This window comes from Arvicanthis niloticus, chromosome 24, assembly GCF_011762505.2.
Source record: "Arvicanthis niloticus isolate mArvNil1 chromosome 24, mArvNil1.pat.X, whole genome shotgun sequence".
Classification (NCBI taxonomy): Eukaryota; Metazoa; Chordata; class Mammalia; order Rodentia; family Muridae; genus Arvicanthis; species Arvicanthis niloticus.
Genome location: NC_133432.1, coordinates 672,320 through 686,206, shown reverse-complemented (window position 1 = coordinate 686,206; position 13,887 = coordinate 672,320). Strand labels below are relative to the sequence as shown.

General features: G+C 35.0%; 1 protein-coding gene across 3 annotated transcripts; it reads right to left on the bottom strand.

The window, feature by feature from the left end:
- Nucleotides 1-1,660: 1,660 nt before the first annotated feature.
- Nucleotides 1,661-13,376, bottom strand: LOC143437522 (vomeronasal type-2 receptor 116-like). 3 transcript variants are annotated; one of them, XM_076922302.1, is made up of 5 exons: nucleotides 7,061-7,394; nucleotides 5,900-6,706; nucleotides 4,813-5,037; nucleotides 3,789-3,912; nucleotides 1,661-2,629 (listed from the first exon to the last, which is right to left on the bottom strand). In XM_076922302.1, the coding sequence occupies exons 1-5, from the start codon at nucleotides 7,355-7,357 to the stop codon at nucleotides 1,722-1,724; spliced, it is 2,361 nt and encodes a 786-aa protein (XP_076778417.1). In that variant the 5' UTR covers nucleotides 7,358-7,394; the 3' UTR covers nucleotides 1,661-1,721. The 3 variants fall into 3 exon arrangements, with proteins under 3 accessions (XP_076778417.1, XP_076778414.1, XP_076778416.1); XM_076922299.1 differs by lacking the exons at nucleotides 3,789-3,912; nucleotides 4,813-5,037 and adding an exon at nucleotides 13,171-13,376 and having other exon boundaries at nucleotides 2,525-2,629; nucleotides 7,061-7,343; XM_076922301.1 differs by lacking the exons at nucleotides 3,789-3,912; nucleotides 4,813-5,037 and adding an exon at nucleotides 13,171-13,376 and having other exon boundaries at nucleotides 2,525-2,626; nucleotides 7,061-7,343.
- Nucleotides 13,377-13,887: the final 511 nt, after the last annotated feature.

The following is a 13,887-nucleotide window of genomic DNA, read 5'->3' as shown; positions in this document are numbered from 1 at the left end:
GAGGGCATGTACATTTTAGGAGTTCAGGGAGGGGCACAAAGAGTGTTTTTAAGATAGGAACTGTAAACAAAAAAGCAGTTAAATTACAATGTCAAAAATAAACTACCAAGTAATATTTAAAAAGTAGAGCAACAAATAGAACATTGGGAGACACCTGACACTGACCTGCAACACCTGATGTAAAGAAATAATGTGTATGGGCTTGTATGCACATGTTTGTGTGTGTAATATGAAACTGAAATAATCTTTAGTACTCATATTTTGATAAAATTAATGATGAGACCCTTCATCTACAGTGACTAATTGTTGGGCCTTGGCCATTTGACCTGTACCATCAGTCATGTAGGATGCAGGTAGAGGGCATGATTTGTCAATCATGTCTCCACCTCCAGAGATTAAAATATTAATGAGTTATCTAAAGGTTGGGGGCGTGGCTAATTAAGTTATTCCCTCCTCTTTTTCCCCTCCCTATAAAAGTCAGACTCCCCTGGCTTTTGTGGGGAGCACGCACCATCTACACCCATTCACCATACCATAAACAATAAAAGCTTTGGAAAACCAGACTCCATGTGTCGCCTGGGCCTTCCTGTGCCTGCCGCCAGATTCCCAGCCTTTGGAATCTTGAACTGCAGCTGCTGGCCTGTCCACAGCGGCTGTGTGAATGTGGGACCCTATGCTGCCGGTGGTGGGGGAATCCTGCCCGGGACCCCGCTGCCAGACTGCCATGGGTCCCCATTGCTGGACTTCACCTGTGAGGTTTTATTTTTCCCACAACTAATATGTTTGTATACTTCACTGACATTAATCTGGTAAAGATCTTGTGTGGGATATTCCCATTAGTGGTTTCCTTACTTAATGAAACACAACCATGTCAGTCATAATGAAATTGTGTGTTTTTACATAAAGTTAGTGTGTTATATAGCAGACACAATCTGAACCCCCTTTTCAAACTATGTTCCCTTCTTAATATTCTTAACATCTTCCCAGTACATAGTAAAGATATTCTAAAATATCTTTATATTTTGTGATGACCATAGAAATATGCATTACTGTCCCTGTGCTTCACACTCTGCTGACATTCACTCTCATTTTCCTTTTCAAATCAGTACCTTTTATTGCATCAGGAGTCTATGATATCCCAAATCTTAATAGAAGCAATTTATTGTTTAGGTGATGTTTTAGTTTCTATCACTGTAACGAACACTATGATTGAAAGAAACATGTAAGAAATGTGTTTATTTATTTATATACCTTTGTCAAAGTATATTGAATGATGCCAAAGCATGAGACTAAATGTAGGCACTCCATGAAAACAAATGGAATAATGCTGATTATTGGCTTCATGTCCATGTCATCTGCAGTCCTCTTTCTTATAACTTTTAGAACAACTTGTCTGGAGTTGGCACTGTCCACAGTCAGTAGGGTCACCTTATATTAATGATTAATAAAGTACATGGCTCACACACAAAACTACAGGTCAAAATGATGGTAGCCATTCCTCAATTGAGATCCCTGGTTCTCAATATCTGCAGGTTTGTGTACTTACAAATGAAAACATTTTCAATAAACTTCAGTAATTGGTATGACAATGGACAGTGCTCTCCTGTTTGTAAGTTCAAATTTGTATATTACTTAAATTTCTATATGGTTAAGTGCTACTTTTGTTAAGATAAAGGCAAAGATATGTTGAATATCATCTAAAATTTTATACTACTAAACTTTCAATATTGCAATTTATCTTTGTACTTCTGTCTAAAATTTTTATCTGGTCTAACTAAAATAACATAACACTTTGGGACAAAGATACACCCTAGCAACCCCGCACTAGAAGCCAAGATGGAAAAAACCTCCACAACCACCATGACCTTCCCCTTAGTGCTGTGGTAGACAGGGAGGAAGGTGATCCACACACTGCAGAACACCAGCATGCTGAAAGTTAGGAACTTGGCTTCATTGAATCTGTCAGGAAGGTTCTTAGCCAAGAAAGCCACAGCAAAGCTCCCTAGGGCCAAGGAGCCCAAGTATCCCAGGACAAAGTGGAAGGCAATGACTGAGCCTTTGTTGCAAATAATGATGGTCTTCCCATGTTCAGATTGTATATCTCTGTCAATAAAGGGAGGAGATGTGACCAACCAGGTTCCACAGAGAACAAGTTGGATTAGGGTACAAATGGGAATGACCAAGTTAGGTGCCCCTGATGCCAGCATCCCTCTCATTCTTCTTCCTGGAGTAGTGAGCTTGAAAGCCATGACCACAGTTATTGTTTTGGCCAACACTGTAGACACAGCCACAGTGAAAAATACTCCAAATGTTGTCTGCTGCAGGATGCAGGTGGCCTGGTTGGGGTGTCCAATGAAGAGCAATGAGCAGAGAAAACAGAAGATGAGAGAGATGAGCAGGATGTAACTGAGAGTGCGGTTATTGGCCTTCACAATGGGAGTGTCATTGTGCTTTATAAAAGTGGCTAGTATTAGAACTGTGAGGACAGAGAAGGACAGGGCCATGCAGCCTAGAGCCATCCCCAATGAATCTTCATAAGCCAGGAATGACACAGCCCTTTGGAGGCAGTGGGTTTGCTGTAAGTTGGCATACTTATCATCTGGACACCTCACACACTGCTCCATATCTGCTGGTTAAGAACAAAAATCCCTTATATCATACCATATGTATAAACTTAATAAGTATTTGTACTATTCAGATGACACCCTCAACATATTTTGGTGTTGAGCATTAATTCCATTCCTTATTGCTGCAGGACGCACTGATGTAAGTAAGGCTGTTCTGTATTAACCTATGCTTTGTGATGTAACAAAACGCCATCATGGAAAATGCAGGAAAAAATATTTATTTATTAAGCAGAAAGAAAACATGTTTTCTAGTATGTTGTTAATAATAACATGCATAATCTCAGATTATTTAATTTTTAAAAGCATAAACTTTCTACTCACAGACATGTGCAGTGTGCAGACATAGTTCTCCATGCCAGTTGACGAACTGCAGTATGAACTTTGTTGGGTTTGAGGGTTGTGCCCTTTGTCTGTATATTCACATAGACATAACAATATGCAATTCCTCTTGCAAAATATTATTTGCATGAAGAGTATTTACCTTATTGAAGCTGTGTACCTCACAGACTTATCCATGTTCCCCTCATTGAGGTAAGATATCATTTTTTCCAACTATGCATTCCAAGCTAGATGTCATGAAATTTCTGGAACTGACACTAATCCCTTTTCCTTATGTAAGCTGTGATTGCTGATATGCATTATCACATCTCTGGGTGCATTGTTGAAATCTTCACTCTTGCTCTAATTCTTTGACAAGAACTACTTAATCTTTTAAATCTTCCATGCATGTATTTCATTAAACATCAGCTCCTACCCTAAGCACCTGGTCTTTATTGGGGACCAAGCTGAATGATAGGAGGGAAAGTTTGTGGACTGATCATGCAGTCCAGTTACTTTGTACAAAGGATCATGTAAGATTAAACTTATGTATAGTTTTGCCAAAGTTTTGTTTAAAATCGTTACAGATGTATGTCCCCTAAATGTTTTCTGCATAATATAAAATCAATAGCCACCGTATTGTGAGAGAAATGAGTTGTTTGTAGAAGATAATGCAGGTTATTTGCAGGATACAAAAGAAGTTGATACCATTCAAATGATTAAATTCAGAAACAAAGAGTTTTTCCATCTATAGTTTTTTTTTTCTTGGCCATTTTACATTTTTAGTTTGAAATGAGAAAATATTAGAATTCAGCAATTTTTTTTCTGCATGCAAACATTTACCTGTCTCATTGGAAACCTCATTTTCTGGGCACTGGACACAATCAAAGCAGCAGTCTGCTGTTTGTTCCTGATGAATTTTCCTGAATCCAGCAGTGCATGTCACACTACACATGGAGGTAGGAACCTGAGGTAAATATATATATATATACCTATGTATATGTACATACATACATACATATATACATACAGCAATACATATATACCTGTGCATGTATTTTTGTAATGCATGTATTCATTGTATGTATAATAACCCATATATTTCTTCATTGGATATTAACCAATATGGCTATATTTATTTCTCTGCTAACCAGCATCACTTATCAAATTCAGGTACTTTATTATTTCTACTACCCTGCAATGCGCTCAATTCACATAATACTTATTATATCATTTAATATTTTATATGCAACATTTAGGTTGTAGCAATTTAAATTTTTTTCTAAACTCATTAATCCAATAGGAATGATTGTGTGGCATCAGTTTCCCTTGCAAGATTTATAAATTAAAAATGAGGTCATTGAGTTGTGTGGGGAGAGAAGGTAGGATAAATCAAGAAAGAGTTGTCTGATGAATATCAACAAAGCATGTCATATAAAACGCTCATAAATCCAATGGAGTTTTTCTAAGGTTTTTGAAAAAAAACCTTCAACCTGGAGAAATATTTCTGTTAATGAATGAGTGTTGTACTTCTTTAGGATATAATGATGTTCACACAGAAACAAAAATTTCATGGTTAATATATTGCTTTAAAAATTTAAATATGTATATATTACATTAAATTTAATAAATGTTTTTTATGTAGTGTGGGGTGGATAGGCTTGCAGGTACAAATGAACATGGAATCCAGAGGCCTTCGATTCCTATGACCTAGATTTACATGACATTGTGAGTTATTAAATTTTGATGCTGGTAACTGAGGTTGGGTAAGAACAGCAACTGGTATTAACTACAGAACTATAACTTCAATGCCTCATATTTTAAAATTTAGATATTCTGAAAAAAATTAAAATTGTTGTATACCCACCGATGTTCCTCCTGTGGCCCACTCCAAGTCTTCATATATTTGAAGTTTTTGGCCCTGTGGTGAACAAGGAAAATAGCTTCCTAGTTTGACTTTTAATCCAAGACCTTGTGGTAAATTCCAAATGTTGAAAATGTCATACCCTGCACATTGATTTTCCCTCTGTTTCATGTTCACCAGGTCACCGACAGGGTTAGTAAATACTCTAGTCTTCAGCATGGAAGCCACCTAAATAAGATGCATCATCAGATGATTACATGCACATATCGATTAAGGACAAGTAAAATTGAAAATGTCCCCTAATTTTTAATGTTTTTCAGAAAACATAGCTATATTAAAATAATCCCATGTACTTTTATATAATATAACTCATGGGTAATTAAAAAAATCATAGACTTCATTTTAATGTTCCAAGACAAAAAGTATTAAAATAAATGCTATCCAAATAACAAGTAACATGATGTGAGTGTGTGTAGATGTATGTCTGTTCTTGAATAACTGTGTTTGTGTGCATATGTTTGTCAAGAATAATTTTTAAAATTGAGGCCATGTAGGTGAGAATGAGTGGGAAGTCTGAATATCTCAAAGTTGTGTAAACAAAAGATGGTAGTGTGTCATTCATGTACATACAGTTTTCATATATGAAATAAACATAAACTTATTAAAATTCATATTGTTCATCAATTATGTTTTTATAAATAATTGTTACTTTAAATGAATAACTATTAATCACAGCAAATGTACCAATTATTGAGAAAATTATTCTTGAGAAAATTATTCTAAGCTAGTTATCACTTCATGCTTTTATGATAAAACTCTTGACTCCTATTTTAAATGTTGAACTCATTTGATGAAATGTTGAGACACATTTTCAAAAACTCACTGACATTCATAGAAAAATATTGTCTTCTATTATTTGTTATCCTTGTGCATGTTACATAACCATGTAAAAGACTCATTAGGTAGTTTTATAGTATAGCAACCTTTTTATTCTAAGAATAATCTCTAACAAATTTGTGTGAGTTTTTCAGGGGCCATTTAAAAGATCACATTGATAAATCTAAGTACAATGAAATGTAAGAAACTTTACCTGCTGACAGTCAGTGAACACTCCTTTGGGTTCTGTCATTTGCTGAGACTCTACTTGTTGAAGAATGAGTTCATGGTAGGTGTGGGCTGCAGCATACACAGCATTATACAAATTATAACCTTCTTCACTCAGAGCCATGTCAAATTTGTGCAGCGCTAACCATTCCACTGTATTGTTCAATGCAAAACGATCCATTTTGCTATTGCTTTTCTTAAATACCGAACAATTGAAATAATTCCACCATAGCATACACTGAGAAATGTCTACTGGGTACATAGAAGTATTCATTGTTTGCACAAAATTTCTAAATTCAGCAATCTCACTGTGGTGGTGTTCAAAAGTGACAGTTCCATGAAAAAAATCAAGGCTGAAATCTTTTTTAATTGTGATGACATCCCATTGTGAGGTTGTGATCCAGATTCTCTGTGCACCTAAATATGTCCATCTTCTGAAGCTGACTTCTACAGTAGAGTTCATTTCACCATAAATGGTAACAACTTTGGCTGATGATGCCATAATTTGTTTATCATATATGTTAGCTTTTGTCATGTATATCTGCATGTTCTCTGGGATCATATTTACAAAAGCTAAACAGATCCCATATCTTTGCATTTCTTCTCTCAAGTTTGAGAGAAACTGAATACCCTGGTCATCATTTGAGATGACCAGTCCAATCCAAGTCCATCTAAAATGAAGCATCAAGGAGACCATGCCATGGGACAAATACGTGTCCTTGGTGGCTATCTGATAGACATAGGGAAATTGGTCATGGTCACTCAGGTTAGGATTAAATGGTCCAAAGAAAATCTAAAAGATGTAGCAGAGAAGATGAAACATCCACATGAGAATATGATCTTAAGGAAGTTTGGACTTATATACAAATAACATTACTCACCTTTCAGAACTCCCATTAAGGATAGTAAAATTATTCTATAAATAGCATGTATTATTCCTTTTGTATTCTAGACTATTCTTCTTAAGTGTGAACATTTCTAAAAAATTTTTGCCTATTTCCTACAGTGTGCCTATGATCTGATTTTAAATCTGTTATAATATGTATAAAACAGCACACACAAAAAACACATTCTGTCCAAGGTTTTTCCCTAGGCATCTATGAATGGAATAAACATTGTTAACTCATCCAGTGTCACACATTCTCACCTCCGGTGTCCTAAAAGTAATTGCCAGTTTTAAGGATGTCATCCATGATGGTCCTGTAAGTTGTATTTCACAAGTTGTCTGTATTTTACATTTATAATTAATAAAATTAAAATCATTGTTCTGTGGGGAATGTATTGCATCCAGAAATCCAAAAGTGTCTTCACACAGGCCACGACGACGGGTGAACATCAATGACTTGTTGGGTAAAAGATAAGGATTCTTGTTGATCTCATCAGTAGCAAAAAGCATTACTAAAAAACCCTCGTATTTTCTTGCTGGTGTTCTACAAGAAGGCATAGAGAAGATTAACGAGGATGTACAAAATATGAAAATTTCTGCTCAATTGCAGTAATCTTTGTATTATGAGCAATGCTAAGTTTCTGTGTAAGTGCTACTTTTCCTTAAATAATCCTCAGAAATTAGAGATCTTTGGGTTTGAATATGATTTACATATTTCAGCAAATATGTTATTCTAGTGTGATACTTTTTATATTTGTGAAAATCCATAAAGACCTTCTTTTATCTCTGAATTCCATTCCTGAACTAGTGCCAGGAGTTGACAAGGAGAAAGGTAAAAACTAGCAGGTGATCTTCCTGAGATGGGTCTGTCTTAGATTAGAAAAAAACTCTATGATAGATTTTCTCTTGTAGGCAAGTCTTAGGGGACATTTATTCTAGGAATGATTCCTGCTATTTATACGATTTCCTGTTGTTAGTAAATATATATGACAACCACTAGGTATTAGCCTATCCTTTTGAGCAGATCTCTGAAGATGAAGTATAATGTCTTGTAGTGATGCTACATTGATAAATCAATATCTTAATCCTTAATGATGATCCATGAGGAGTTCCTAAAAACATAGTAATCTTTAGCTCCTTTATAATACAATGCTATTAAATTCTTTCTGGTAGCCAAAACTGCAATGAGAACTCTGCCAGTCTTTAGTGTTATGAGTTATTTGCTTCTGAGATAGCAATCAGGCACTACGACTCAGAGCACATTCCAAGAGCTTTCAAAACCATTAACCAAAGGTCTTTAAAAGGGAACTAACAATTTACTATAAGTGCTAGTGCACAAAATATAATATTGACTGGCTTTATTCTTACAAAACTTCACTAATTACTTTGTCAAAGATGTTATGGTTTCTAACTCTACATGAACCTGTAGAATTGTGACAAATGATGAATGGTTAGCTACATAATCACTCCTAATAAATATGCACGTAAACATTGTCTGTTGTAAACTTCTTATTTGATTTCTGATTTGAATTTATATGTTAAGCTGTGGTGAACTATTTACAATGTGATCATGTATTGTAAAAGATGTATAAGTGCTGAGGCAAAGTGAAGAAGCAGAACTGAGCTGAGGATACCTTTTAGACAGAACACCTTTTACACAAACTGAACAGAACTTTTTAGACAGAACTCAGGACAATACTTTTTAGATAGAACTGAACTCAAGAAGAATCTAGACATAAGGCATAAAATTAGGAGTAATGATAATAAGAGTAAAGGCATTATTGTTATATCAGAGCTTGAGGAGAAAGCAAGACTAGAAGGAGAATGCAGAGTGAAATAACTAAGAAATGATAAAGCATGCCGGGCAGGATGCCTTTAATCCCAGAACCTGGGAGACAGAGGCAGGTGGATTTCTGAGTTCAAGGCAAGCATGGTCTACAGAGTGAGTTCCAGGACATCCAGGGCTATACAGAGAAACCCCGTCTCAAAAAAACAAAAAGAAAACAAAACAAAACCCCCCCAAACCAAAAGAAGCTGTAGAGAGAGCAGAAGGAGCAGGCAAGTTTCTCCCTACCATGAGACAAAACAGCTCTTTCCTTAATAGCCAGGAAGGCTCAGTCTTATTAAAGAGAACAAAGCTTTCTTTATATAGACATGGCTTTAATTCATTTAGCAATAAAAGGGTAGAAGGTTTCCCTTTCATTATGCAATAAAGATTGGAACTCATTTTTTAAAATTCAGATTTGGTGAGTTCTTTCTCCAGTGGTGCTTGGTGTTTTGTTTTTGTTTTTATCCAAATGCATATGTAAGTATGAGTGTGTGTATGTATGTAATGATGAGAATGTTTATAAGTTGGATCCAATTGGCTTGAATGGAAATGTATAAATGTGCATGTGTGAATCTGTATATGAATTTATATGAGTTTATGCTTATTTGCTTATATAAATTTTTTTCCTTTTGGGAGGGTGATTATTTTCTCCAGGTTCAATAGAAGTTTATTGCTCCAAACTTTTCCCTAGCTTAATAAGCAAGAGGCATCTGGACAAAAAGGAAAAAAAATCCATAACGTACTTAATCCTTTACTTACTACCCTGCTCTTTTACAATGAGGTGCTAAATGCCAGAAACTGCACTTTCTGAACAAAGAGGAACACAGAATGCAGGCCGGCTACTGAAAAAAGAGACTTAGACTAAAGATAGGTAAAATTTTTATTATTATACAGCAACTTTAAACATCATGAAAGACCAACTCTTATCCATACCAATTCTCATCCCCCTCTGCTGCCTCAAGACGAACCAAACAAGAAAGAAGAACAGATAGGATTGGCCCCCAGCAAACTAGATTTCAATCCTAGGAAGTAAGACTGCTATACAATAGTCCTAGAGTTTGAATTCCATAGAAACATAAAAAAATGAACCATGTATAAAATCCATAACGCATGCTCCTTCTTGACAATTGGTAAAAATTCTTCACTAACTGTACATCTGATAGAGGGCTAATATTCAAAATATTTAAAGAACTTAAAAAGAGTTCTAACCAAGAAACCAAACAACCCAATCAAAAAAATGTGGTCTAGAACTAAACAGAGAATTCACAACAGAGGAATCTCAAATGGCTGAGAATCACTTAAAAATGTTCAAAGTCTTTAGTGATCAGGGAAATGCAAATCAAAACAACCCTGAGATTCCACCTTACAGTAATCAGAATGGTTAAGATCAAATCGTGTGACAGCATGTGTTGTCAAAAATGTGGAGAAAGAGAAACACTCCTCCATTTCTGGTGGGATTGCAAACTTGTGCAACCACTTGGGAAATAAATCTGGAAGTTCTTCTATAATTAGAAATAGATTTACCTGAAGACCTAGCTATACCACTCTTGGGCATATACTCAAAAGATGACCCACCATAACAGAGGGGCACATGTCTTACTATGTTAATAGCAGCCTTATTTAGAATATCAAGAAGCAAGAAACAACCCACATGTCCCAAAATAGAAGAATGAATACAGAAAATGTGGTTTATTTACACAGTGGTATACTAGTACTCTATTAAGAATGAGGACATCATGAGTTTTGCAGGCAAATGGATGGAACTAGAAAATGTTATCCTGAGTGAGGTAATTCAGACCCCAAAGGACATGCATGGTATGTACTCACTCATAAGTGAATTTTAGCCAAAATGTACAGAATACTCAGTACACAATCCACAGAACTCAAGAAGTTTATCAAGCTGAAAGGCCCAAGAGAGGATGCCTTATTTTTACTTGGGAAGGAGAAGAAAGCTATGACAAGATGTGGGAGTTAGTGAGTGAGTGAGGGATACAAAGAGGGAAGGAGAGTCCTGGGTGAAAATGTGAAGAGGAAAGAGAATAGGGGATCATGATCAGGTAGATGGAAGGAACAGAAGTGAAGCACTGAGGGTCAGCAGAAAAAATGAAAATAGACAACCTTGGTAGGCAAGAGGTGGGGGGACTCTTTAGAATGTACCAGAGACCTGATTAAAGACCTCACGTCTTTAATCCCAGTACTTGGGAGGCAGAGGCAGGCAGATTTCTGAGTTCGAGGCCAGCCTGGTCTACAGAGTGAGTTCCAGGACAGCCAGGGCTACACAGAGAAACCCTGTTTTAAAAAAAAAAACAACAAAAAATAAGAAAAGAAAAAAGAAAAAAAGAGAGAGTTTTAAATTTTAAATCAACGTATGAAACTTGAATGGCATTAAATTACTTTTTTATATAAGTTTCTATTGATTCAAGTTTACCTTTTATATTAAAGAATTTAATCAACAAGTAAAATTGCATAGTGATACACAGTTTTTATTTTCAAAATTTCTTTTATAAATCAAATATCTTTATCATACTGAGTATTTTAAGAATCAAATAACACATCAAGATATTTCATGTTTCTTTTTTATATTTACATTTCTTAGTACCCTAAAATATCATTAACACATATTAAATAATATTCATAACACAGGATCCTATCTCCAATGCTTGCATACCAAATATTCTTTGGAAATTAAACATAGTAAAAGAGCACAAAATATTAAAGAGTGAATCATAAAGAAATATATTCAAAAGAAATTATATGATATCACCTGACATATAGTGAGAGAATTCAAAATGCATTACATAACTGCATAACTCCTCTAACGATCAGTTTACTTAAGAAAGATTATCTATGTTTCTATAAGCAAATTTTACCAATCTTAATATAGGAAAACCTTTTTGAAGTTAAGCCTTAAGAAAATGCTAATTCCATGCACAGTGAGAAAAATTACCAATAATGGTATTTCCATGAAGTTTATAGAGTATTCTTTTTATATTTTTCAAATGTTAATGTTCATCAAACTTGATAATTATTTTAGAATACATTTCATTTACATTTATATATCCATTTTAAAATATAAAAGTTAATATACCATAAAACAGGAATATTATCCTGTAGGCTCATCTACACATCAATTTAATGTTAGCTTTTAGTGTGAATTTTACTATGCCAATTTACTACAAGTGATATCAGATTCCTCTATATACCTCAGTTTTCCTAAATCTTCGCCATCCTTTAATTGATATCTGAGTATTGAGATCTATTCTTCATATGAAATGTGTTTATCTGCCCCAATGTAGTCTCCCAGTACTCCTGTTACTATTAGTGTGTTCTTCACTTCAGAAGAAAAAACACCAAACATGGTCAGTTGAGAATATTCTTTTTAAACTACAAATATGTATCAACACAGTTCATATAATTGTAATTCTAATTTTTATTACTATATACAAAAGTGTCACTAATAATAAATGCTATTATTTTCCCAATGAGGTATGGCATAACATAGGTTACATTAGAAATAAGATTCCTTCTGACCTGATACCCAGGAATAATAACGAGAAGCAACATATCAAAGTATGCACAGTGTATGTTGGCTAGCAAGCAGAAAATGTATTTTTAAATCCCAAAGAGGTGAAAAAGAAATAAAAAATGGGATGAAAGTCAGAGACAGAAAAGCACAGGAAACCCCTTTGAAAGGTCAATGATTTCAACACTCCTTCCCTCATGATCTGCAGCCAACACTGATATCTCACACTTGAGATCTGAGAACTATGGAGACATATTGACAACAGCTTCTTATTCGCTAGATACATTCTCCTATAATTTCTATAATGTTATATTTATTCACCAATTAATAGGAAAATTGACCACCTATCTGATAGTGATCATGACCCTAATCTGTGACTGGGCACACGCACAAGTGGACCAAAAGAGTACTCTGGAAACATAATGTGAAACCTGGCTGGTGTTTTACATTTACAGTGTCCAGGATGACAGTAGAGGCTTATTGAGAGACTATATTTAAAAGCAATGTGTATGTATATTCACAAATATATATGTAATATTATGCACATAGTCATGTATACTAGACACACACAAATTTCAAGGTATAAATATATGCCCAAAAGTTAGAGACCTAAATTAAATAACTTTTTCATGAAGGCCTTTAGAATGCATGCTCATATTGGAATGTTTGTCAGACAATTGAAGACAGGCAGCCTCTTCATTCTGATCTCTTAAGAGTGGGGAGAATTGTGAATTCAAAACAGACTAAGACACCTTGTCCAATGCCATCTTTCAACATCTGAAGTACACAAGGAGGCAAAAATAGAATCCAGTCTCTATCACTGTCCAGTTTGTGACCTGGAGACCAATGTACTAAAGCCAAAATAAACTGTGACACATTTGAACAAATTAAAGTAGAGATTGATATGATAATTAACTTTCAGTACTTCCTAATATAACCAGATAAAATCCCACAGTTGTGTACACAGCTAAATATTTCTAATTCATGACATAAAAGCAGAAAATAAACTTAATAACTTACGTAAAATTCAAAACACGATTATAAAAATTTTTTTCTATAGACCAGCCACCTGTTAAAAGAAAAAAACCGCAGTCACTTTTCAAATCTCCATCATTATCAAAATTATACTTTATCCTCCAAAAGCAAAGTGGTTCAGTCAAACTGCACAAGATGAGAGAAAACTTCAGGAGTGAGAAGGAAATAGTGAAAGCACACAGCTTCTTCATGTCTGCTAGGATCTAAGATGGAGCAGCTGTGAGATCTGTTTCTTACAAAGACAAACATCACACACATTCACACCTATGTGTCTCTTTTAAGGCTATTGCTGTCTGAAAATCCACTCTATTATATTTTACAGTTCCCTTTGATTCACTCTGTGCCATGTTCCCTGGATACACCTGAAAACATCTGGCCTCAAGCTCTGCATCTGAGGTCTGAAAACTTTTGATCAAAACATTTCTAAAAATATGGTGTAAAGATCATGTTCTCCATCCTCTGGTGTCATGATTTCATAACTATCTATGGCATTCACTCAAGGGACAATCTCCTGAGCAGCTTGGACCACACCATGAGTTAACAGACATATGTATGAACACAATTGGCAATCATGATGATGGAATATATCAGAACTTCCATAGTAAGACAAGATTTTAGAAGATCAAAATGGTCCCATGTTATTAAGACTTTGAGTTGAATCATGGGAAATTATGTCTTCCATTGTTTAGGCTAGGGAAGGGC